The sequence below is a fragment of the Myotis yumanensis genome, unplaced genomic scaffold (genome assembly GCF_028538775.1).
Source record: "Myotis yumanensis isolate MYYU_CA2020_CCGP unplaced genomic scaffold, mMyoYum1.0.hap1 SCAF_7, whole genome shotgun sequence".
NCBI lineage: Eukaryota > Metazoa > Chordata > Mammalia > Chiroptera > Vespertilionidae > Myotis > Myotis yumanensis.
Genome location: NW_027223758.1, coordinates 39,781,499 through 39,806,506, shown reverse-complemented (window position 1 = coordinate 39,806,506; position 25,008 = coordinate 39,781,499). Strand labels below are relative to the sequence as shown.

The following is a 25,008-nucleotide window of genomic DNA, read 5'->3' as shown; positions in this document are numbered from 1 at the left end:
CCACAAATAAAAATTAGATTTTACAGTCTATGCTGATATTTTGATTTACTTCAAATAAATATTTTATATTTATCTGATAAGTATATTTATGTGAAATAAGTATTTTCTCCAAGTAGATGTGTATTTTTTAAAAAGAGTTTAAGATAAAAGGGATTCTCACTCTGGCCAGTTTTGCTCAGTGGGTTCAATTCCCAGTCAAGGGCATGTACCTCAGTTGCAGGCTTGATCCCGGCCTGGTCTGGGCATGTGAGGGAGGCAACCAACCAATTGATGTGTCTCTCTCACAGCAATATTTCTCGCTCCTGCCCCCCTCCTCAGCCCCTTGCCCTCCACTCTTTCTCTCTCTCTTAAAAAAAAATCAATGGAAAAAATATATACTTGGGTGAGATTTAAAAAAAAAAAAAGATAAATAGGATTCCCACTAAGAAAATCCATTTTTTTAAGTAAAAAACTTGCTAGCTTAATAGAACCTATTTTACATTCTAAAGATCTCAATACAAAGAAGTATAGGAATGTACATAGAAGAAGTTTGTATTCACTACTAGATTACAGGCTGTTCTTCAGAAAAAAATATTTTTACTATGTGTGTGTGTATGTGTGTCTGCATCCTCTTTGATAATTAAATCTTTTATGAAGTTGTACTCATACTTAAAGGTTTTTGTCATTGCAATTATTTAATTTAAAGTTTAAGATGATATTAAACTTTAGATATAAGCTACTACCACTTATTAATTTTTTTAAATATAGCAATACATGTATATGCATTTGCTAACTAAACACCAACATTAATTTAGCTTAGGAATTAAATTCCTTGTTTATAGTGACTCCTACTGGAGAGTTAAAAACTAATTGTTTGACTCCTGAATAAATTAAATCTGTAATACCTCCTTTTTTCTTCAGTGGATAATGGTAGCTTAGATAACCTCCTTTTCCTGATTTGGCAAAAATTACTTTTCATTTATGTTTAAATATGAGAGGATAGACTTTAATATAAAGCATCAACAGAAATTATATGTTAAACACATACATGCTGCTCATGTCAGTAGATGTGTGTACTCCAAAAAATGGTGTGATTTGTTAGCTTTGTTTCGTAGTGAACACATTAGCATGGTGCTATATTTTTATAATTTTTTCCCTTTTAGTGGACTTCTGTTACCCAAGGCTATTTTAGGTGGAGATTGTTTTCCGACTGCTCTTAAAGGCACTTTTGCATACAGGAAACTGAAGAGGAGGGACCAGGAAATGCACTCTCGTTTGTAATACCCCACTGCGATGCTGGACTAGGTGTCCTCCATTTATGCCTCAGAAGAAGTGCTTGTGTTAAGATGAGGGAACTAAAACTTCACAGTAGAGTAGCAAGTTTGTGTTTTTCATACAGACAGGTCTGACCCTCAAGTTTAAGACCTTGGTATTTTATAACTTTGCTCATATCCTGACTCCACTGTCTTAGTAACTTTGTGGTCGGTGGAATGTCATCTGAGGGTCTTTGTGCCTTAATTTTCTACCTTTAGTGTAGGAATGATAATATATATTACCGAACACTGTTATGAAGATTAGACAAATTTAGGCAATTGCATATTCCTTAAATTGCATATCATATACATGTATCAGTTAACTGTCTTATTACCAAAGTTTTTTGATGGGGTAGATATTTCCCCCAGGCAGTTATTTAATTAACACGTTTGCTGGGTCCCATTATGTTATGTAATCCCTGTATATTATGAATATCTTCGTTTTTGTTCAGTCTGAAATTTAGCTAATTTAGCTATGCTAGGTAAAGGGGAGCAACATTATACAAGTAAGTAAGTATTCTATGAAAAAGAAATTAGGTGTTCAGTGGCTTAAACAGAGATGTGTGTTTTTCAACTTCTACCATGTTATATTCTGGGGAGAAATGACATTCCCTCCATATGATCATTCAACTACTTTATTGAGCACCTGCTTTATTCTGGACAATGTGCAGGGTAAGTTTCTCTCTCTCTTTCTCTCTCTCTCTTTCTCTCTCTCTCTCTGTGTTTATTGGGTTTATTTTGACTGTGCACTAACTGCATGATGTTACAGTCATTATTCAGAAAAAAAGGTAGAATTTACTTTAGTGAGATCTGTGTTTGGAAGTGAATAGTTCAGTTCCTTTCCCTGTAATATTTGGTGTCTTATTGCTTAACATGTATATGATTTCCCCTACTTCACAATTAAAACATTTGTCTTTAGTTCTATTTTTAAATTTTATTCAAGGCAGAGGTCCCATCTCCTTAGCCATTCAGTCTCGTCTTTGAGGGCAGGTGAAGTGTTGTATATGTCACTGAATCCTATGCACTTCACTGGATGGACCAAGGTTCCTCACTCAAGTGGTGTAGAATTTGAATAGTTACTTGTTCTTAACGCAGTGGTTGCTTCATTCAGTCATTCAGCAAATTTATATTGAATATCTATCCTTGGAGGTGATACTGTACACATGCATTAGAGATTTCTGGTCAGATATTGCCCAAATTTCTTAAAACTCTAGGTATGTGTTCCCAATTCAAACTCAAATATATCTGTCAAGGACTTTTTTTTTTGGAAAATCAAAAAAGAACTATAAACTTTGGAGTATAGAAGAAGGTAAGAATAATGTGGATGTAGTTTAAGTGTCCAGAACTTCAAAAATATACTTTTATTGGTAAGAATTTTTTCTCCCTCAAAATGGACAAAAGTCACACCTTACCACATCGCCTACCCCTACTGGCCTCCATGGTGTTTGTAACTAACCAGGAGCAAGAGTGCCGGCTTACTGTTTTGTGTGGCTACCCTCATCCCTTACCATTTCAATGATAACAAGGGACTCTTTGCCTAGCTACTGCAGTTAGGTAACTTACCCAAATCCACCCTGATTCAACAAACAACAGCCCAGGATAAGGGTCCCTTAAAATTGGCTTCTGTGATTAAGATGTCTTTTAAATTATCATGAAACATACAGATTTATACGCATAACTTCAGTTGTTCTACTTCTGCTCTAACTCTCCACACATCACACTAAAAATTTATCATGGGTGATATTTCTGTCACAGAGGAAACTTCAAAGTCTGAGTTTGCAGAAATGTCTCAGTTTACAAACCACTGACTTGTGCTCTGTGATTGAAATGTGCTCTAAGGTCAGCAAACCAAAACCTGGATGGATGTCACCAGATGACATGTTTAGTGTCTCACCAGTTACAATGCGTAGATCACCTTTCAAAGACGTGGATCTTTATGAATCATTGCATATTTGTACTTTTGAAATTTCATACTCATTTTCCTTAGTTAATGGAACCCGGAAGCTTAATGCTCTAGTCCCTTTTGCATTTTTTGAGTCCCATGTGCTGATTCGTCAGGGTTTAAAAATCTCTTTCACCTTTTCAGATTAAAAATATGTATTTATGCACATGTTAACAATATATTTAAAAGCAATGAGAGCTTCAATTATTAAAATATTAATTGTAGCTCATTAAAGTATGAAAAATTTATACTTACATAATTAATAGAAAGGCATTTATATGTTTTCAAAATACATAAGAAAGGCCTTTCATGTAGAGGAAGCAGAATGGTTGTTTATAAAAAATGGCTACAAAATCTTTCTAACAGTCTATCTATAAAAAGTTAGAGTCTAGAAACAGGCTTCTAAATAAGGGGGTTTCTGTAAGAATCAGCAAAGGAACAGCAACCAGAAAGGGAAAAACAACAACATCTCTCTCTCTTTAAATTCCAGCCTCTTTTCGAAGTCTAGGTTTTTACTCACTGTCCTCTGGTAGATGAGTATCCTGGCCTCATGTAGGAAGCACTGAGGGTGGTTTAAAGGTTACAAATGTGATCCTGTCAGATTGACAACTAACTGTTCTAATGAGGAAAAAATCCTCAAAGCATGAAATTTGAATGAAATGTGTGATTATAATTCAAGTACTGTTTACACAAACCTCTGGGGACCTTCCGAATAAATGCAGAGCAAGTGAGTTAGACAAACCTCGGGGCCTTCGCTATATGAGTGTGTGTGCGGGTGTGTGTGTGTTTATTTTAGAGTGTGGGGGGAACTTTCCACTATTAGCCAAGGCTCTGCTCTTCAGAACCGACACCACAATCCCTCCTTGTTTATGAATACCGTCTGTGTTTTGTTACCATGTTGAGTTGTAAGGAAATAGGTGCTTTGAATTATTAAAGTTGATTCTTGAGACTAGATGTATGCTCCGGTGGCATTTACTTCGGCATATGCAAATGATTTAGTTTCATTTGGGATCAATTCCCAGAGGCCCTCCTTTCCTGTGATGCTCTGAATTTGGCAAGCTCAAGTCAGCCCATCTCCTCTTCCCCCACCATCCTTTCTTTTTCTTTTTCTTTTTTGTTCATTCCCCCCTCTTTTTGTTGGTTGACATAATATTTAAAAATAAAGCAATGGCTAACCATGTTAATTTGCTTGTTAGAAATGTTGGATCTAGAAAGATTCTGTTGTTCAGTTGTAATCAGTAAAGGTGAAAGAAGGTTTATTCTCTCTTGATCACTTGAAGTTTAGTAAAAAATTAAGTTTAGAAAAATGTGCAGGGAATGCTTATTAAAATATTTTTTACTTAAACTGGGTTACTTGGATGATACAGTAATCTGAATATATGTCTCAGAGGTGCCTTTTTAGGAATTGACAACACTAAGTCATTGGGAGGTTCGGATGTACCATTAAGTCTTGCTTTTGAACCCAGCAAATCAGCAGCGTTAAGGTGGTGGTAGATGACCCAAAGCCACAGGAAAAGCACAAATCCATTCTCCACAATGTGTGCCCATTTGGGGTGCCCAGTCTCTGCTAGGGGAGCACCGACCCATTCCATTGTGAGGGCTCGCCTTTGGGCACCCGCGGTGGTCTGTGGAGTGGCAAGGTGAAGTTCACAAGGGGCCACCCTTCCCACCCGGTAGGGGAAAGCCAGGGGCTGGCAGAGCCCCGCGAGGGCCACAGTGATACTCTGTTTCATTCCGCAACCCCGTTTTGTAGGTTGATGACCAAGCAGTCAGAAAACACTGCCCCCTCTCTCCTTTTGAGCGAGGTCAGAGACGCGGTGGGGTTTTTGTGTGTGTGTGTTTTTTCCCTCTCTCCCCTTCCCCTCCCCTTTTTCCAAGTCGAGTTCTCAGGCAGCTGCGTACAATGCTGGGAGCTAGCCAGCAGCAGAGACAGATGGCAGAGTTATTAGATGTGCATCATACGATTCCCTTCCTGCCACTCGCTTTTTAATCAAATTAAAACAAAAAAGAAAGAGAGGGAGAGAGAGAGGGGAGTCAATTAACTGCATTTGTATTCTGCTCAATAATGGACCCTGTTCCACTTTTACCCTAAGGCAGTTGAGTGGAAATTTTAGAGAAGAAAAGGGTGCCTAGAACAAAAAGGAGGAAAAAAAAAAAAAGAAAAAAAGAAAAGAAAAGGGGGAAAAAGTGAAGACTGCAGAAATTTGTCAGAATCGGCATCGTTCGAGGAACTAGTAAAAAGCCCTGGGAAAAGTTGAATCGATGTCGCGTATGCATTAGGATTTAGAGCTCCATCAGGGCCGGGCCGCCTTCCAGCTCCGCTGCGCAAAGTTGAGCGTCTGACAGCAGCGCGGCGGCCTCCCCCGCCCGCCAGGAATGGTCTCTTCCTGCTTTGCATATTCACCACGCTTGGCCCGGCCATATGGGAAAATGCAACTGAAGGAATTGTTGTGAAAAAAGGGACAGCGAGTTTGAAATAAAAGTTGTTAGAGTGGTACTGAGGAGAAAAAAGAACCCGAGACCATGTACTGCGCATACACAATCCCGGGCATGGGCGGCAACTCTTTGATGTACTACTATAATGGGAAAGCGGTAAGCGGACGCGGGCTGCGAGGGGGATTTTTGACAAGTTTTATTGTCGCCGGGATGAGCATCCTAGGTGGTGATCATGGTTTGCAAAGTTGGGGAGGACTGCCGCACCTTCTTGGGTGCCATGAAATATTTACCATTTGCCAATCCTAGGATCTGATTGTTGCCTTCTTTTTAAAAATGTAGCCCCAGGGGAGGAAAATAGGTAGTTTCAGAGCTTTACAGAGTGGCTCCTAGAAGGAAAGTTTGCAGTCACGTAAAGTTGGGAGGTGATAAGATGGAAAAAAAAAAAAAAAGATTTTTGGAAAATTCTTGTTCCTTCCAAATGACTGTTTGGAAGGAAAAGCAGATATGAGGAGCAGAATTGAGAAAGCTGAGTTAGGCTCAGAGGAAATTTGGGTAAGTTTCTCCCTAGACTGAGATTTTGTGATATCTGGATTGGCTAAGTTGGAAGGTTAAGTGAAATGGATTTAGTGGGAAAAATCTGAAAGGTTACAATAGAGCAAAGACATAGAACTTAGACATCTAATTAAGAAGTAGATTATATAAGCTTGGTTTTTTTTAGAAAACTAAAAAGAGGAAGAAAAAAACAGAATAGTCATTCATGCATATAACAATATTGTAAGTTATTTGTGTTGTGTGGCTTCTTTCCTCAAAATTTCCCCTTCCAACTGAAACACTTTATTTAAGAAAAAGGAAAAAAAATACTAAAAACGTGTCTGGTATTTTGTGCATAACCCCAGCAGAAGGTTTATACTTGCCATCTGGAGGTTTATTTTTTTTTTCCTTCGGCTGGGCCCTCTGAAGGAAAAGGATTTCAATATTTTGAAATCGGTATGTGGGGCTCTCCAGAAGAGTTGTTGGGCGATAGAGGAGCAAATTTTATTATTTTAAAGTAGGAAAGAGAATGGAGAAAAAAGCAAAAAGCATCCATTTAGAAATTGCTCTCCCTGTGTACTTTGAACTTACATTTGGATTGATCTGAATCAGGGTGTGATAGTTGGGCCAAAAGGGACCGATCAGAGCTTTCAAGAAGGCCCAATTCAGCTGTAGGGATTGGCGCAGACGAATTAAACGTGTATGTGGCGGTATATGCGGGAGTATATACATGTGCCGATGTATGCATAACAGTTCTAACTGATTTTATACTGGAATGCACACGAGTGTTTTGAGGGTATAATATGGTTTAGGAAAATTAATAATTCAAGAAGCCAATTTTGTGAATGGGCAACTGCTGAAGTAAAATCGTAGACTTTTATTTTGAAAAGTGGGAGTAGATCATCAAAAGTTCATAAAACTGTCCTGTTTTTACCTTTTTTGAAAAAGAGAACATAGTGTGTAATTAGAAGAATCGTTAAGTGTGGTAAGGGAAATATAATTTTAAATCAAATGCCTTATGTGTGAGCTGATCAAATGAAGTGGTTAAATTTATAAACATAAATATTAGGATTATGTAACTTTAAAAAAAGTGCCTAATTTGCAGTTGGTAGTTACTCATATGTAGTTCTTACGACTGTTGCTTATTATCTTTTTGACATTCCTTGCAAAATATAGTCAGTCAGCACCTTTAATTTTAAAACACTCTTAATGAAAATTTTGTGAGTGATTCTATCATAGTAAGAAAAAGTGTCTTGGAAGCAGTAAAATAGTTTCAGGGATTATAAGACCCTTGTGTATAAGAGAATTATAATTCGTAGAAGTTTCCATGGTTTTTATATTTATGAATTACCAGTGATACAATTTTTATATGTTAATTGTTGATGTTACATCTTAAATATCTTAACTCACAAAATTTTAGTTTATGTTTTGGACATTTTAACTCCCTTTTAGCCAAAAGGAATTTTTAAAAATACATGTTCCATTCCCACAGCTTGCCAGTTGCCTCTACCATAAGAAAATGCTGAATATGACATCATATCACTAATATGCCCTCTCAGTTGCCAAATATTTTGGTTGTTAGATTTTTTTTTGAGAGGATGGTACTCATAAAATCAAGATCGCTCTGTCACAGGAAATGTATTTATAGGAACTGTTTTAAGGCGTTTATTAAAAACAAATCTGGTGATGTGTATCTCTATTGATTCAAACACTAGAAAGAGGCAAATTGTACATACATTATCGTTAGAAAAAATAGCCGCTTGGAACAGGAGCAGAAAGCTTTTGAAACCACGGATGCTCTTCAGTTCTTCATTTCAGCTTTCTGAAACAGACAGCAGAGTCCAGTCGTACATGTTCCTCGGATGGGGCCAGTTCCATACCGTTTTTTAAAAATGCTTTCATGCATACACTGGAGAAGCAGATTTTTGTTTATTCTATAGTGTGTATTGTACTGGCTCTAATTCTGCATTCAGCGGCTTTTGATTTGGTGCCAGGCATCTTGTGGAGATTGTGTATGCCATGCGTTAATTGTTCAGAATGCCTATGGAAGAAACTTTACATTTTCTGAGTCTCATTTGTTGTTTTGTGACTGAGCGTCTGTGTGTTTCTGTGTATATGTGCGCTTCTGACCAATGTGTGTTTTAACCTACATTGTTGGAGTTAACTGTGATCAGCTATTTGTTACACAAGCTTTCCTCTGAAGACAACACAGTGCTGAATTCCTCCTTTTTTTCCCAGTGACAAGTCAATTACTTGTTTAAATTCAGTTTGAACTCTCTGAACTGAGAGAGGCCAGAGGAAGCAGGTTTTCCCTGGGAATAAACAAAAGAAGAAGAATGTAAAATCATTTCAAAACACTGAGATTTCAGGTTGTGGGAAGAGTACAATTAAGCATTACAACAGTTATGATTTCTTTCTTTTGAACTGGCAACTATAGGGTTTGTAAAATCAGTTTTCCTCTAACTTTTTATAGAAATAGTATAATCAATGATATTAATTTGTGACAAAGGGAAATGTGAATTTTCTATTATCTTAAGTTATGAAGTGTTTCCATGGCCATCTCCCACGACAAATCGTTGTCTGCTTTCTGTGAAATACTGAAGTATGGTCTTCATGAAGCCTAAACCTATAAAAATCAGAACACGAGAGCTGTCGAAGACTAAATATTGAATATAAACGAGAATGTATTTTTAAAAAGCAGCTTTTTTTTTTTTTTCTGAGGTGTGAGTTTAATGAACTTGATCACATCAATTTTGTGATTTCTTTGCTCGGTGGATTGATTAGAGGTTTCAATACAAATGAATCTCAGATAAATAAAAAAATTGAAAGCATTGCCTCTTAACTATGAGACAGGTTTTTTGCACAGAAAACCAGTTGTTTCTTTTAAGTGTTAGGAGTATAAGCTTCTATGCAACTGTGCTGCTGTGTCTGTCCTCATTCAGGCTAGAAACAGATATTACCTGGCCCACAGTAAGTATGGCCCTGGCTCTAAATGTTTATTTTTATAACTGCTTACATCTTCTTATTCATTGGATAAGAATTTTAATAAGTAATTATTTGGTCAAATTTCACGTATCTAAAAATAAAGCAATTCCACAAAGATAAAATTATGGCAAATGAAATTGAAAACAAAAGTGGCGAAATATCCTCCTAATGGTAATTTAAGATCACATCATCAGCTCTCGCCAGCATGTGCATGTGTTAAACCGTATAGAGAAACCTATAATTATTGTAATTGCTCTTTTTGCTTTATACTAACAAGCTTCAAACCATGTTTCAAACTAGTTGTTTTGAAATAGTTATTTGTCAAGTCATCAAATCTCAGGAAGTAAATGGTAATGAGCTTCCCATGTTTATATTCTGACTGTTGGTCATATTTGTGCAGCTTTTCAACTCCATAAAGTTTAGAGATGGAAATGGATGTTTATTTCTGATATAGGGGTCAAAATAAAACATTTTCATGATTCCTGCTTAAGATGAAAAATAGGAACTTTTTAATATTAAAATCTCTCAGTTGGGAATTAGAAGAAAGTTTTCCTATGGATAAGTGACAACTTCAGTGAGTCACCTACATTTTTTAAAGCTAAAAATTAGGGTATGAGGTGTTTAGCCTTTTTTCATATACCACAGGAAGTGCTAACAAAAAAAAACAACACTTAATATTTAAATAATGCCAGTAATCGTATTTTCTGCTACATTCTTTGCAAACCTCATAGTTGGTTCCGGGAGCCTCATGCAGGTAGCCATGGGTTTTAAAGTTTTCAATATTGTATCAACTATGCAAATTGCATTTAATATTTTAAAGTATTTCATATACTTACTATTTTAAGAACCATGATTATAAATTAAAGCAGCTGATATATATATGTGTATATATATATGTATATATATATATATACATATATATATACACACACATATACACATTACTTTTTAAAATTATTGTTTAGCTGCTATAATAGGCAAACATTTGCTTAGGTCACAAACTAATACAATTTTTCAATTCCCCACTGATTCAAGAAAACAAAGCATATCAAAGGAAGAATATGCAGGAAAAACTTCCTTTAAGTGAACTTACTTTCTGGTATCCTTGACATATAAAGCATTTTAATTTACTCATTTTAAAACAACAATGAAAATTATATTTTTCTCCTCTGTGCTTGTTTGCTTAAAACAAAATTATGTTGATTTTATTCTTTAGGTTAAAGCTGGTTAAAATTCACCAGATGCTTAATCTTGATATTGTGACTACATTTTGTTCTCTGCCTCTGATTAAATTTCCAAAATCCCTGCATGAGACTCACAGATGCCAGTGTGAACATTTCTCTGAGGCTAATTTCTTGGGAAGAAAATATGGGTCGGTTACATATTTGGTTAATTTTATTTAATCCCTAATTTCTGGTATGTCTGAACATTTTGAATATAGTGTTGATAATTAATAAGCATCCTTATAGCGCTAGATGATGGCATTGTCTCAAAAATTAGGAAGGACTTGGGAACATGGGAAAGAGGGTAGAGAAGAAAAGTGGCCAGGAAGAGAGATCTAATGGCTGGTGCAGTCTTTAAATACCTTTCCAAATGATCTACAGGAAATTGTGCTAAAGAATTGTTTGTTTCCTGTTCCCCTATAAATGTGGTTTGCATTACACTCCCTATTTGTTTTGTTTTCACTAAAATTTCAGTACCACCACAGGGGCTTGAGAATTAGTGGTTTCTTCCTTATATCTTATTTTTAAATGGCTTGTATCATAGTTGGATTTTAGACATTGTCATACTTCATTACTATGGATGTTGTGTGAATGTGTTTCCAAGCCAACGTGAAATTTCTGTCACTGTGGTGCTACTAAAGGGAGAAATGTCTTCGTGTTTTTTCTTTATAATCAACATGCAGGCCATACCTATGGTCAGCAACCTGCCTCATGAGATTTTTTAAGAAAATATATTAATTTCTAATTCTGTGAAAATAGAAATTTTTATATGTGAATGCGGCAATTTTAAAAGTTGTTAGAGTTCACATTTAACCTTTATCTTGAGAAGAAAATGCAGTGGAGACATACTTGCTCCCCCATTTCAAACCTAAATATGCAGGTCTTGTCACTGAGAATTTCAGGTCAGACACATGGAAGGTTACCAGGCTTAACCCCCCCTCCCCCTTTTCTCCAATATTATTAGAGTTACAGAAAAGTTCATTTTCACTGTCAATATAATTTAAAGGTACTTTTAGATTCAAGTCTTTCAGAGTTTGTATATATTTGATTGGGTTTAAATCAGCCCTTATTACTTAAGATTTATCTCTAAGATGGCATAAGGTAAAGTTATTGTGGTAAACAGTATTGATTAAGAAAAAAATAAGATTTGGAGCTCTGTGTATTTATAAAATATTTATAATCTATTTAAGAGATCATCATAGTCCTTTTAAAAAGCAGTTATCTGTATAATAGGAAACACAGATGAATAGTGACAAATCTGAAAGAGACACTTCCATAAAGTAACCACATTTTGAAGTATGAAGTGATCTGCAAAGAAGTTTTGCATGGAATTTTCAGCAAACTTCCCTCATTGGAGGGTTAACATTTTAGAATCTGTAATAAACTATTTGGCATATTGTTATATCCTCGTGTGCATATAGATATTAATTGTTCTTCTGGTTGAAGTTAATTGGTTTAGTGGTTAAAAACGCAAATTTTGGGAGACTTTACTTTTTGCAGTGCTAAAGATTCATGGCTTATACCACAACCTCTTATTAATAGATGTATTTATGTCCTGAGTAGAAATTAAAAATTCACATTTCTGATATTTTTGTCTTTAAATTCCATGTTTCTTCAAGTCTATACCTAGTTTTCTTTAGATTCTTCTTATTTCTTAAAGAAATCTGTGCATGCCAATCAGGGCATTTTATTCAATGACTTAAAAGGGACACTGCACCTATCACATTTATTTTGGCAGAGTATACTGTTTTAAAGGCAGTCCACCCCCAAATTGGGATAAAGAGAGGCTTGAAACACCTGAAAAGTCAGGGGCGGGAGTAATGTAGATGCTGGTCTAATTTTATACTCCACCGAAAAAATGCAGGCCTCCTCCAGGGACCTCGGGGGCTGTGCTTTCCTAGAGACCAAATTACACTCTTCGAGAGAGGGCACATTGAGGTAATTGGTGGGACAGGGTGGGGAGAGTTGAATTCCAGCTGCTTCCAATGGAGCTGACCTGAAAATGAATAGGGGATGTTAAGAGTGGAGGCTAACACTTGACTTGGCTTTTTCACCTCCACAAACCTGGGGGTGAGAATTATAGAGTCCTGAATGGCTGCACCAATAATGATCCCGTTCAAGTGGGAATTGCAGTGTTGGGTAAAACTCTCACACCATTTTCAAAATAGTTGATGCGTTTACCAACCACAGTCCTATTCCTGCAGCCCCAATAAAGTGGATCCACAGAATGGAAACACGGCCTTGTTTTTGTTTGCCCTCTAGTGAGTGTGTCTTGGATGCTCGCCTCTTCAGTTACCATTTGAAAAGGTTCAGAATGACAGACATTCTGGAGGCGCTGGAATTCCATCTCTAAGAAAGGAAGCAAAAAGTGGGAGCGTCTATACTCCCTTTCCCCCAAGATGTGCGCGCTTCTTTTTTAAGAAGAATAATGCTGTATTACTCAATAGCTTTTCTAACGAATAAAACAAATTAAATTGATGTTTCATGCATATTTAAACCCCATCCAGTTAAGTACTGACATGATTAAAATAATCAAATGTATTACTTAAAAAATTAAAAAGGATAAATTCTGTACCCCATTATTTTATTGACTTTTAAATATAAATTGCAGAAATGTTTACATTCCTAATGGCATTATTAAGCTAAACTGACAAATCAGAGGAAAAAAGTTGATTGCCCAGCACATTATTATTTCTGCACCTGTTATTCCAATTCAGAAGTGGAGGCTCAGCATCCAGGAGCAGGGTGGGTGCTGTTTTCTGAGGCTTCCTTTGTGTGACGTGGGGGTTGGGATAAATGTTTAACAAGTGTAGTTTCACTTTGTAGTGCCTTTTTGTGTGTTGATATGATTAAAAGACTACGATGTTTTTCATGTAGCTTTGAAATTAATATGCAAATAATAGGGGAGGGAAGGGCTCTCCTATACCAGCTTCACCAAGCTTTCCTAAGGAGGATGAGGGGATAGCAGCCTTTTAGTAGAAGTTGTTGAGGAGCAAACAGCGCCAACTTTGATTTCCACCCTGTGAATCTGTAAGGGGATAAAATAGGGGAAGTCAAGGGGCATATCAAATTAATTTAGTTAGGTGTGCAGATCTGGGATGCAAATACTCTAGGTTGTTAATTTCTGGTTATTTACTGGTCAGGAGGTTGGTAGACATTCAGTAGATTTTTAAAACAATAATATAAGTTGTGTAACGTTGCCAGTGCTTTGCTTTGAGATTGTGCTTTTTTCTTTAGTTTATTTCCTCCTTGTCTTAATCATACAATATCATTTTTCAAACATGTGAGCCCTGTTTCTTCCTGTGGAATAGATTGGCAATGATTAAGATTCTTCTAGAATTTCTTGGGTGTTCATTGTCCACAATTAACTTCACACATAGAAACCTAAACTTTCTGCAGCCAATGGAATAAATATGCCCCTTTCTTTTTTGCTTTTATTTTGAAGATTCTTTAAGAATGTGATTAAATTCTTCAAAATGTAATGACAACAGTTTTGGATTGAGAGGGGGAGAAAAGTGTCTTTATTTCATCCCATCAAACTGATAGGCTGAGTTTGCAAAGAAGTGGTTAAAATGTCATTATTTCCTGGAAGATGCCACTTAAAACTATTCATATGAGTTTAGGTTTTGTTCTGTGTAATAATTGAAATTCCTAGACTTTAATAACACTTAATGTGTAGCATGGATCCCACTTAATCTCCCCCCGGGCTTCACAGCAAAATGTTTACATAAATGAACTCTCAATTTTGATATCAACTATTTAACTCCGTCTTTCCAGAGTTAATACTATTTCCATAATTAAACATGTTGCACAGTCAGTTCCATTGGAGGACATCTTCAAAATGATCTTTTCTGTTCTTATAAGCCATCTGCTGGCTGGGTCAGCAAAGAAATGGGGGCCTGATTTTATTCTAAAGCAAATAGCTTATTACTCTAATATTGTATTGGACATCCAGCTTCAGAAGGAGTAAAAGGTAAAATCCCATCATATTTTCATTTTGTTACATTTGCAGCAGAAATGTGTATGCTCAAATTGGTTATTTTCAACTCTTGACAGCTGTGAGATTTAAAATGATCACAGCTGTTGTGACTTAAAATTGATTTTCCTATTAACACCTGAGCAAAAGACCTGTGCTGTATTAAAAACTTAAATAAGGTAACTGTAAAATGAGATATGTTGATGTGAATCTGATAATCCTACTTGCCAGAGGTTGCAAAGTGCAGCAAACCTCTTGGTGCTTTCAGGGAGTGAGCTAAAACTGATGGAAATAGATGCATGATCGTTTTAAATGCCTTTACCTTTTAAAGAATGCGTGTAATGGGAGATCCTCTTCCAGCTTTATAGTGTCCATTTTGCTAATAAAAGCTTTATGACTTAGTTTACTTCATTACCCCAAAAAGGTGACTTATGTGAATCATTGCGATATTCTAACCTAAACTTTTTTACCTTTCAGATATGACTTTGAGAAATGTAAAACCATACTAGATTGTTCCTTTCGGAGGAAGTTTTGGTTTTACGGCTCTTTTCCTCCATCATTTTTAGATGATGAAAAAAGAAAACCAGATGAAAAAGGCAAAACAAATTATGCCCACGTAGTTTTAGGCTAGCTTTTGTCTTTGGAATCTTTAATACATTTTTAATGTTCCCTTTTCAGATCCATTTAACTCTAACCTGTTTTAGAGTTAGATGGTAGTTCCTGCATTAGGTTGATCTATTTCCATGTTGACCTTCTCAGGGTAATCAGTGTTGGGATCTTGAATATGGCAATATATTACCCACCTAGCAGTATAACCAATCTGACAAAACTTAGTTACATTCAGATATGGAGATAGTTTTCTAATCTCAAGTAGATGATGTAGTATATAAAATATACAGCTGGCCTGATGTGGAATTATTTATAGATAGTAGTGCCTTCACAGATGCAATGCCAATAGGGAGCTATGTAGATTAAGCTCTTTGGCTGGTCCTAGGCTTTTTACCTGTGTAACTCAATCAGAATTGAAAGCATGACAGATTTTATGATGATAAATGTATGGCTGGATCGGAGAAAGTATGGATGGGTGGGTGGATAGATGGATAAATTACATAACTAGACAGTAATAGATAATGCCAATTATTTATTACTCAAAACTTGTTTATTCATCAAAAATTTACATACAATGTATTATTTTGATTATTGCATATAGTTTAGAATGAGTTAATTGAAAATAAACATTTTCTATCACATAATCATAGGGTTCCAAAAGTTCCAGAATGAACAAAGATGCCAATTTTTGAAGTTATAAGCAAAGGGTCAAAATATCATGTTCTAAGTGATCACATGTATAAATGGATATTTTCTTGTTTGGCTGAAGAAAGATACTGGTAGAGGTGGCCATTATTTGTGTGAACATTTCTGAAATGAAAGTGAATATTTGTCTCTGGCATACACTAATTACATACTTATATTTTTAGAACAGTGGTGCCCCCTGGGAAAACTTTTGATTGTCACAACTGCAAGAGTAGGGTGAGATTTGGCCTCTGGCATTTAGTGGGTAGAGGCCAGGGATGCTGTCATCTCCTACAGTGCACAGGTCACCCTTCACTAGTGCTGAGGTTAAGAAGTTCCTCTTTAGAAGTAATATGTCTGGACCTTAACCAATTCCCAGCATGGTGAGCCACCTTATGAATGATAGCAGCTTGTTCCCCTCCCCTCTCCTCCCCTTCCCTCCTCTCCCCCCTCCGGCCCTTTCCCTCCTCTTTCCCCCATCCCCTTCCCTTCCCTTCCCTTCCTAATTTCCTCGCTCCCTCCCCCCACCTACCCCTTTAGGTACAGAACACTATAGTATTGTCCAGGTATTCCCACCATTTATCATGAAAATGTGAGATTTTATTTAAAGTGTTATAAATATAGTACATTATTTATGACCCAATTGGAATGGCTTTATAGCAGCTGTTATGTTGAGAATATGTTGAGTCAGTAATGTACATTTCTCCATACCCTAAATACATATTTATATTTTACCTTTCAAAATATCTTGAACTCTCTCCCACTGTGACTGTTGGTTTATCAGAATCATTCTAAAAGGAAAAGGCTTATTAGCACTAATTTTTTTTCTGTAGGATATAGAGACAAAAATGAAATAAATTAGCATAAAGAAGCTTGCTAATTACATTTGAGTATTTTTGGCATTAAGGATATTGTTTGCATTGTCATTAAGTATATCCTCTACCAGCGGTTCTCAACCTGTGGGTCTCGACTCCCTTTGGCGGTCGAACGACCCTTTCACAGGGGTCGCCTAAGACCATCCTGCATATCAGATATTTACATTACGATTCATAACAGTAGCAACATTACAGTTATGAAGTAGCAACGAAAATAATTTTATGGTTGGGTCACAACATGAGGAACTGCATTTAAAGGGCCAGAACGTTGAGAACCACTGCAGAAGGATTAAAGATTAAAACCAACACTAAAGGCTGTCTGTTCAGCTTTCCCAGTAATGCAGCTTCTTTCTCCATCCACCACTGGGGATCTCACTTCCTGCCACTGCTGCGCTTCCCATCCATGTTGGGTAATTCTTGGCAGTGATTTGCAAGTGATTGTGAAACCTCCCTTGCCTTCCCTGGCACCCCTGTGGAGGAAGGTGGCAGTGTCTGGTGGCAGAGTCTTACACCTGCCAACTTGTAGAACTCAGAAGCACACCTCATTTCTTAGATGCCAAGCTTTGGAAGAGCTGTCAAGTCTGACAGTAAACTACTCCCCTCTTCAGGTTCCTCCTCACGCCATGCAAGTTTCTCCAAGGCTCAGTCAGGTCAAGATGGCAGCTGGGCACAGAAGTGGCAGCTCTGATTTGTAATCCACTTGGAGTACAGATGTGTTTTCCTTTACTGTTCAGCCCCTTGGCTGTAATATTTCAATCCCGTCCCACAAGTATCCTCAGAGTCTGCACGGGGAGTCTTCCTGTTGCCCTGACCAGCTTGCTGCCACACAGTTCTAGTGAACTCACCCCCATGCCTTTAGGGTTTCCTGTGCTCCTCACAGCGGGAGCCATAGTATCAGATTGCTCTATGTTGGCATTTGTTTTTGTTTTCCACGTTTAATTGTACAGGGTTATCTGTACTCAAAGTGAGCAACTAAGAAGAAAAATTATAAATATTTGTGTGTGTGTGCCAGGCATAATAAAGATTACCATTTTTGATGCTGATTTCATTGATTTGAGTATTTCTGTTTCTGGGAGATGCTAATATATTTTTAATTGCAATTTAAGTCAAAGCTCTTGGAGGTAGCATTGACCTTATTTCAGTTTTTTTTAAAAATTGATTTCAGAGAGGAAGGGAGAGAGAGAGAGAGAAACAGCAATGAGAGAGAATCATTGATTGGTTGCCTCCTGCAGGCCCCCTATTGCAGGACTGAGCCTGCAACCTGGGCATGTGCCCTGATTGGGAATCAAATCTTAACTTCCTAGTTCACAGGTCAGTGCCCAACCACTGAGCCACACCACCAGCGACCGTATTTCAGTTTTGATCTCTTAAGAATGCTCTTATTCTATATGTCCCAGTATCATATCCTGAATAATTTTAGAATAAGAACTTGCTTACACATTGTTTTTAGAATGTGCTTCAAGAAGCCTGCTTGTATGGAATTTGTCGGAATTTACAGAGCTTGAAATCAATCTTATTGGGACTTTCTTTAATTATTAGGAAAGTGGTTTATAGCCAAAATAAATCTTGCAGTAAATATTTTATTATAGTAATAATGAGTATTCAATGAAACTTATTTTTAAGTGTCAGTTCTTTTCCAATACCTCTAATGTAATTCTTGCTGTACCCCAGTAAGATTGATGGTCCAAATGTTGTCATGTCATTTACAGTCTAGGACTGTGCATTTCAACAGGGTAGCCAGCAGCCACATGTGGCTCTTACCATTACATGTAAATTAATTAAAATAAAATTTTTAAAATTTAGTTCCTCAGTCATACTGTGTGCTCGGTAGTCACATGTGGCTAGTGGTTACTGCATCGACTGTACAGGTATACAGCATTTACATCCTTGTGCTGTTGGACAGTGCTCTCTGGGAAAGGGAAGCGTTGTGGGGTTAAATCACTTGGCTCAAGATCACATGCGTTATAACAGAACTAGAGTCCCTTCTATTGTGTATGTAAATATTTTGTTGACTTTTATAGCTTTACAGTCAGCAAACATCTGAGGTAAGAATTGATATTTTAATGTTGCCTAGCATTTTAATGATTGCATATGTGATCTGTGTTCACCTCTCTTTTATTAAATTGAAAGCTTGATTTAGGCACACTTTTCAAAGTTAGCCATTTGTCTACAGCGAAGACTTTGCATCACTTTCTCTAAATCAGCCTGAGATCCGCCCGAGAGGGACCGTGTCTTGGTGTATCTTTACACACTTGCCAACATATTGTGGACAACCAGGAAATGTTAATGCAGCCAAATGAATGAGTCACACATCCACTCTTCATGCATACACCTATGCATGCAGCTGGTCAAGTCCCTGGAGTAGGATGATCCCTGAGGGCTGGGCACCACAGCATTTAGAGAGCTTCATGCCTTTGCTCTGGCTGTCCTAGTAAAAAGTAGGATTTCAGTTTATAAAAGAAAAATAATATGTATTTACTCGCATAATGCAAATATCTCTTCAAAATAAAGGTAAAAGTCTGTACATCTTTTTCTTAACACTCAGTAGTCCCTCGCCTGATTTTATTATTTTGAAATTCTTTACATCTTCTAACAAGCTTTGAAATACTTAGAAAACAAACGTTACTGTCTATCTTCTACTCAAATGTTAGCTCAACAATATGCATGGAGAGGTGTTCAAATAATATTTGCTGAAGGAATCAGTAAGTAGAGAAACGTTTATTAATGTCATGTTTCTCAAGGTTCCTCCTACCCAAAATAGCCTTATGGGACATTATTGGTAGAATAAATAAAAATACATATATCTTCTCATTCTTTGTACTGTTGAGGTATAGATTTGTGCCTGGTAAATGTTGATGGTGCTGATGGCCATTTCCATTCATACGTGCACACTCTAAAGTGTATCAGTTATTTTTCAGTTACACCTATGGATGGCAGTGGATGAAGGGAATGAGTGTGTTTGTGCCGTGTACCTATTAAAGTATGATGCTTGCAGCATTCCCCCCATCATCCTCTTATTGGGAGCAAAAGGAGCCTACGGCCCTGGCAGATGCTTTCTCCTTGGGCTTCTCATGGTATATGCAAACCATCATTTCTCTGGGTAGTAATTATGGTGTTAAGAGGCATTTGTGCTGTGCTCTCTTTTAGCCTGTGCCATGTTTAGTTCCTGTTATGCAAATACTGCTTTAAACTTAGAAATGCCAATTTGCATTAATATTTTGGTTTCATATAGCTAGCTATTGCATTTCACAAACAAGTGCATTTTAATGAGTACTGGCAGAATGTAAAAAAAAAAATGTTATTCATTAAATTCTATTGTAGAAAATGCAGTAGTTGGTTGCCAAAAATCATTAAGACAAAATATAATGTGTGGTGAGGCCACAGAGATATTCCTTTTAACCCTTATGGCATTCCATGCTATCACCTCAGTGCTCTCCACACAGGCATTGAAGGCCGGGGTTATTGCTGTAAAATAGAAGCCAGTGTACCATTGACATTTGGGTTTATTTAAAAATGTAAACATATTTTACTTTTTGACATTTGCCATGGGGAATTTGCATAGGGAATCCACCTCTGAGTTAATGTGAAGGACTTTAAAAGTCATAAACACTAACTTGTAAAAGCACTGTATTCCTGTGTTTTACATTTTTGACGTTAAATCCTGAAACGGGGGCTTGTTGTTTTATGACATGTTTCCTTCCTGAAATTTTTTATTAGAATTGTGGGCATAACATTTTTTGATGGGCAGTGTTGTATGTAGGAAAATAAAACTTGGGCAAACAGATTTTTAGAACTGAGCTATTTCACTCCATGGACTTCAAGGCTGTTGTCCCGGTTGTCATGGCTTATGGTTCCTGATCATAATGAGCTTGTTTGGTGGTGCGATTGCAGTTGTGCTACCCCCCCCCCCCGCCCCCCCCCCCCCCCCCCCCCCCCCCCCCCAGTCTTCAGCTCACTTTTCCCAGAAGGAGAGTTCCAAGCCTTTGAAAATTCTCATGATTTTGCAAATCCTCTCTATTTTTGTCTAGAATACAGGGAAGTTAAAACTCTGGCTGGTATGATGCCATGTTTTGAATCCAATTTTAAAGCAACCCTTTGCAACCCAGGGAGCGAAGCTGGCATCCTTGTGTCTGTAATGAAGATAATTATACCTGCAAGGTGACATCACTAGTGAAGTAACGAATGCGCTTGAAAACGGAGTCTCTGGTCTCCTCTGCGTTCTGTGGACCACTTTTGGCATTTAACACCAGACACCTCTTTCATGCTTGTCGTTTGAGAAGTTGCTTTCAGATGAACTTACTAAAGCTGACTGACACAGGGTTAAATTAATTCTTTTCTTTATTACTCAAAGTGATACAGACCTTTCTTGGACTAATGTAGCTTAATTAGTGGTCAATTAAAACTGAACATTGCTGAATTGAAGTTCTTTGATCAAATTCCCTGGCATCGATTCTCTTTCTTTAACTAGCCACCATCTTGAATTCATTTGGAATCAGTAGTATAAACAAGTTTAAAACTGGTTCTTTTATAAGAAAGTCAGCAGGCTTGTATAGCTGTGGTTTCTTTTCTTTTCTTTCTTTCTTTCTTTTTTTTTTTTTACTTTCTGTAGGCGGCAATTCAAAGGCATGCTAAATGAAAACAGTACTACACCCTGAAAAAAGTACGTTTTTAAAAGTAACACTAAGAGAGTCAGAAAACAGTCAATAACCCCACCTATTTATTCCAGACAGCAGGTAAATTTCCCAATTTTGGTGGTTAATTTTGTTGTTACATAGAAGGTGAAAACTCCCCGCCCTCACAAAGTCCACAGTAAAAATTAAAAAATGAAACAACCAAACACCCAAACATCTTTCTGGAGGTTGGCAGAAAGATGGGACAGGCGCCATTACAACATATATACAGAGATTTAACCCCATTACCTCTAAATTTATTTTTTATTACTCTTGGGAAAATATTTCACCTCTGTGCCTTTGGGGCGGGAGTGAGAAATTACTTAATTGACTTGTTGATTTCACCATTTTTTTTAGGACACTATTGCATCAGTATCAGAACTGATCATATAGATCACTAGGTAAAAACACATTGCTTTGCTTAGGATCCCAGTGTCGTTAAAAAAAAAAAGAAAGAGGGGTGTGGGAAAACCAGAAACTGGGACAGAGAGAATCACGAAATATTTCTGAATAGATTAGTCTCTTCCTTTTATACAATCACATGTCTTAATATTTAAAGTGTAGATGCCATTCTTGTCGAAACATCCATTGTTACCCTTCAGTGATCTCTGTTCTTTCAAGCCTAACAACCTAAAAATACCATAGCTGGCATTCAGTCAGTGCTGTATGTTTTAAAGTATTAATTAAAACTGCCACTTTTGTGCTGGAAATACAAGTACTAGATTGGGTCTCAACAAATCATTGGCTTAGTCTGTAATGCTTCTGTGACTTCTGACATTTTCAGAGTTCAAAAAGGACCTTTTGTAACTGACCATGTAGGCCCCCCCCCCCATAAATGACAAAATCTTTTTTAGTTTTCATTACTTCTATCCCCAAATTCTAGTTATAAACCGTAATTAAAATAAAAATTTTATCACTTGACAGAAAGAAATTGTTTATAGTCAACGTGCCTTTCAGCCTTCTCTCCTGCCTTATCCCTGAAGGGCTGATTAGAATGTAATAATTGAGGATGATAGCAGGAGGAAGACGACAATTCCATTTAATTAAAGATAATTTATTTTACTTTAAATTGGTGATGCCCCATATGAACAAGAGTAGGTTTAGCAGATAGGTTTATTAATGGGCGCTGACATCTCGGTTGACATAAAAAGCAAACATTTTCTTTCCTCCTTGTTTTCATTGTGTCTCAGCACCTGAAACTGCTGTCACCCCGACTTCCCTTCCTGCTTTACAGAGCTGCAGACTTTTCCACAGAATATGCAGTTATTGGTTTATCAGTGAAACCAACTTGATGCCCTGCTGAGGGACAAACCAGGCCAGGAGCATGAAAGGCTGCTCAGAGCCTCAAGGCTAACGCTGGCTTCTCAAATGGCATTTTCCTGCCTGAGCTTTCTAGACTGAGTGCATGGGTTCTGGGGCAGCCTCAGCATTTGAATGAAGGTCAGAGATATCCTTTGGTCTGGGGCAAGGCACTTGCGTGACTGCTCCTTTAAAAGAACAGGTATCTCGGATGTCATGGTTGATGAACAGTGCCACAAAAATGTCGTTTGCACTGCTGAGGTTCATTTCTCACAAGGATTTGTATAAAAATTAAGGCCCTTGTGTCATAAGTTTGCCTTGTGCAGTTGCAAACAGATCCTGAAAATTAGGGAACTTTTTTAAAGTTAGAAAGTGGGTTCAAAATGCATAAAATTGTTTTCATATAGTCTTCTCAGGCTATGATTGTTTTTAAGTGGTTCTGTAGCAGAATTGTATTTATAATTCTACAAATCCCAAGGCACTATCTTTGTGCATTTGACTAACGGTATTGTTTCCCCAATTTCTATTTGATCTCCTACATTATCTTTATAACTCTTATCCTCCTATCACATTACCGTATTCTTATTCATGTTTTCTCTTGCTCAGTTATTTCTGTATCCTTGCCTAGTGTGTTCCATTCATGTCATATGTTCCTTCTCTGAATGAAATCCAGACCCTCTGGGCACCCCTTTCTCCCTGGGCTTCTCTTGCTCAGAACTTCCTCCATTCACATTGACCCTCTAGTCTGACTTATTTCTCTTCCTGCTCTGTTGCTCTTATTTTTATATAAAATTCCTTTATGCAAATCCCCCTTCCTTGACTGTTCGGGTTTCAGGGGTATGTGTTTCTAGCTTTATTTCAAAAAATAGTTCTATATAACTAGTGTTTACAAGTGAAGGGAGGAAATTATATTTTTCTTTCTTTTCTGATTTTAAAGTAAAGATCCTGGTGGAATTTTATTTTGAGCCTGATGGATTTATTTTATCCTGTTCTGCTGTTTTACTGATTTGTTGTTAGATCGGTGATGGTGTTTTTCAAGGGTTAATTTTTATGAAGTATTGATTTTTATGTTGTGTTAACTTTTTCCTTCTCCTCAGCCAAAGCCTTATTCCTTTTTTCTGGTTGGTCATAATAACCTGATCTCTCAGGAACTTATTTTATATTTGCTTTCCTGCCCTTTTATTGCTCCGTTGTCTTCACTTTAGCATATTCTTTCCTCTTCTGTAATTAATAGTAAATATATGATAACTTCCCAAAATTTCTGCTACCAAATAATGCTGGAAAAGAGGAAATTTGCAGGTAATGTTCTTTACTGAGCATTGAGGAATTCTACTTGGATTTTAAAATTCTGCAGTCATGATTCTGGGTATGAGGACATGAAGGCGAGTGTTCAAATTGACCCTCAATTGGAGGTGAAAACCCTACATATAAATTTTCATAATGGAAAGGGATTCTACATTTATAGCAAGTAATCAGTTGTATCTGTTGGCCAGTAGGCTGGGGGCCAGGTGTGTGTGTGTGTGTGTGTGTGTGTGTGTGTGTGTGGTGTGAACACTGGGAGCAAGATGGGGAGAGGAGTGGGGGACCTGTGTGGCCAGCCACTGTGCCTTTCAGTGGCTCCTGCTGGCTGTGACAGAGATAGGCACTTGGGTCAGAATGAAGACAGCCTATAACTCTAGTGGTATTGCCTCTCTTTTCCCATTTTCAAGCATTTTCATTTTTTGCTCTGTGTTCCATTATTTCTCTAGCAATGTCCAAACACCTTCAACCTTTTTTCTCTCTCCCTTTTTGTTTTACTGTTGTCAAATAAGTATTCCGTTAATTGGGATTTTCCACAGCAGAAATCGAATGGGATGCTTTTGTCAACTAGCCTCTCTCTCGTAGCTTCTGTATCCTCTGGAAAATGTCAAGAAACTTGAAAAATAAATAAAAGAGAGGACAACTGCAATATCCCAAACTGAGAACACCCCCCACTTTTATTCTGTACGGAAGGTGTGCAGGAAGGGACGCCTCTATTCCCGGAGGTAGCGGGATCTGGGAGTGGCAAGAGGGAAGCTGTTAAACCTGGTCCAGATGCAGCTCAGACAGGAAAAACCTAGGCTTGGTCATTTGGGTGGTTAGGCTTGTCCCACCTCCCCTTTCCCATGCCCTCCTCCCAGGCTCATCCTAGGCCCTCCCACCCCTAGGCAAGCCCCAGGCCCTGCTGCAGACATCTGTGGGTCTGAGTTTCATATATCCAGCATGAAGTTCCCTCTCTCCCTCCTGTTAAGCGTTCGGTGCTGTGGTCCTGCTTGCTCCTTGTCTGTCAGATTGCAGTTCTGATGCTGTCAGCCATGTCTGACCAATCAGCAAACAACACCACAGGATGAAATTTAAACAGTGCAGATGCTCAGATACAGGGTTATGTTGCCTGGACCACGCAGGGAAAGCAGAGGTAAGGTCAGAGACTCCCCAAGTGGTGACTGAGCCTGCCTGCTCCGACGCCC

At 37.5% G+C, this 25,008-nt stretch overlaps 1 protein-coding gene across 24 annotated transcripts in view; it reads left to right on the top strand.

Moving 5' to 3' along the window:
- TCF4 (transcription factor 4) overlaps positions 1–25,008 on the top strand; it is a 339,169-nt gene that overhangs the window by 236,394 nt on the left and 77,767 nt on the right. For 4 of the 24 annotated variants that reach the window (XM_070420345.1, XM_070420347.1, XM_070420344.1 and 1 more), the window contains exon 1: positions 4,464–5,826. The exons of the other annotated variants lie outside the window; for them this stretch is intronic. In XM_070420345.1, coding sequence (XP_070276446.1) covers positions 5,758–5,826 — 69 coding nt within the window. In that variant the 5' untranslated portion in view covers positions 4,464–5,757. Of the gene's footprint in view, positions 1–4,463; positions 5,827–25,008 lie in introns of those variants that run through there. 24 annotated transcript variants of the gene reach the window in all.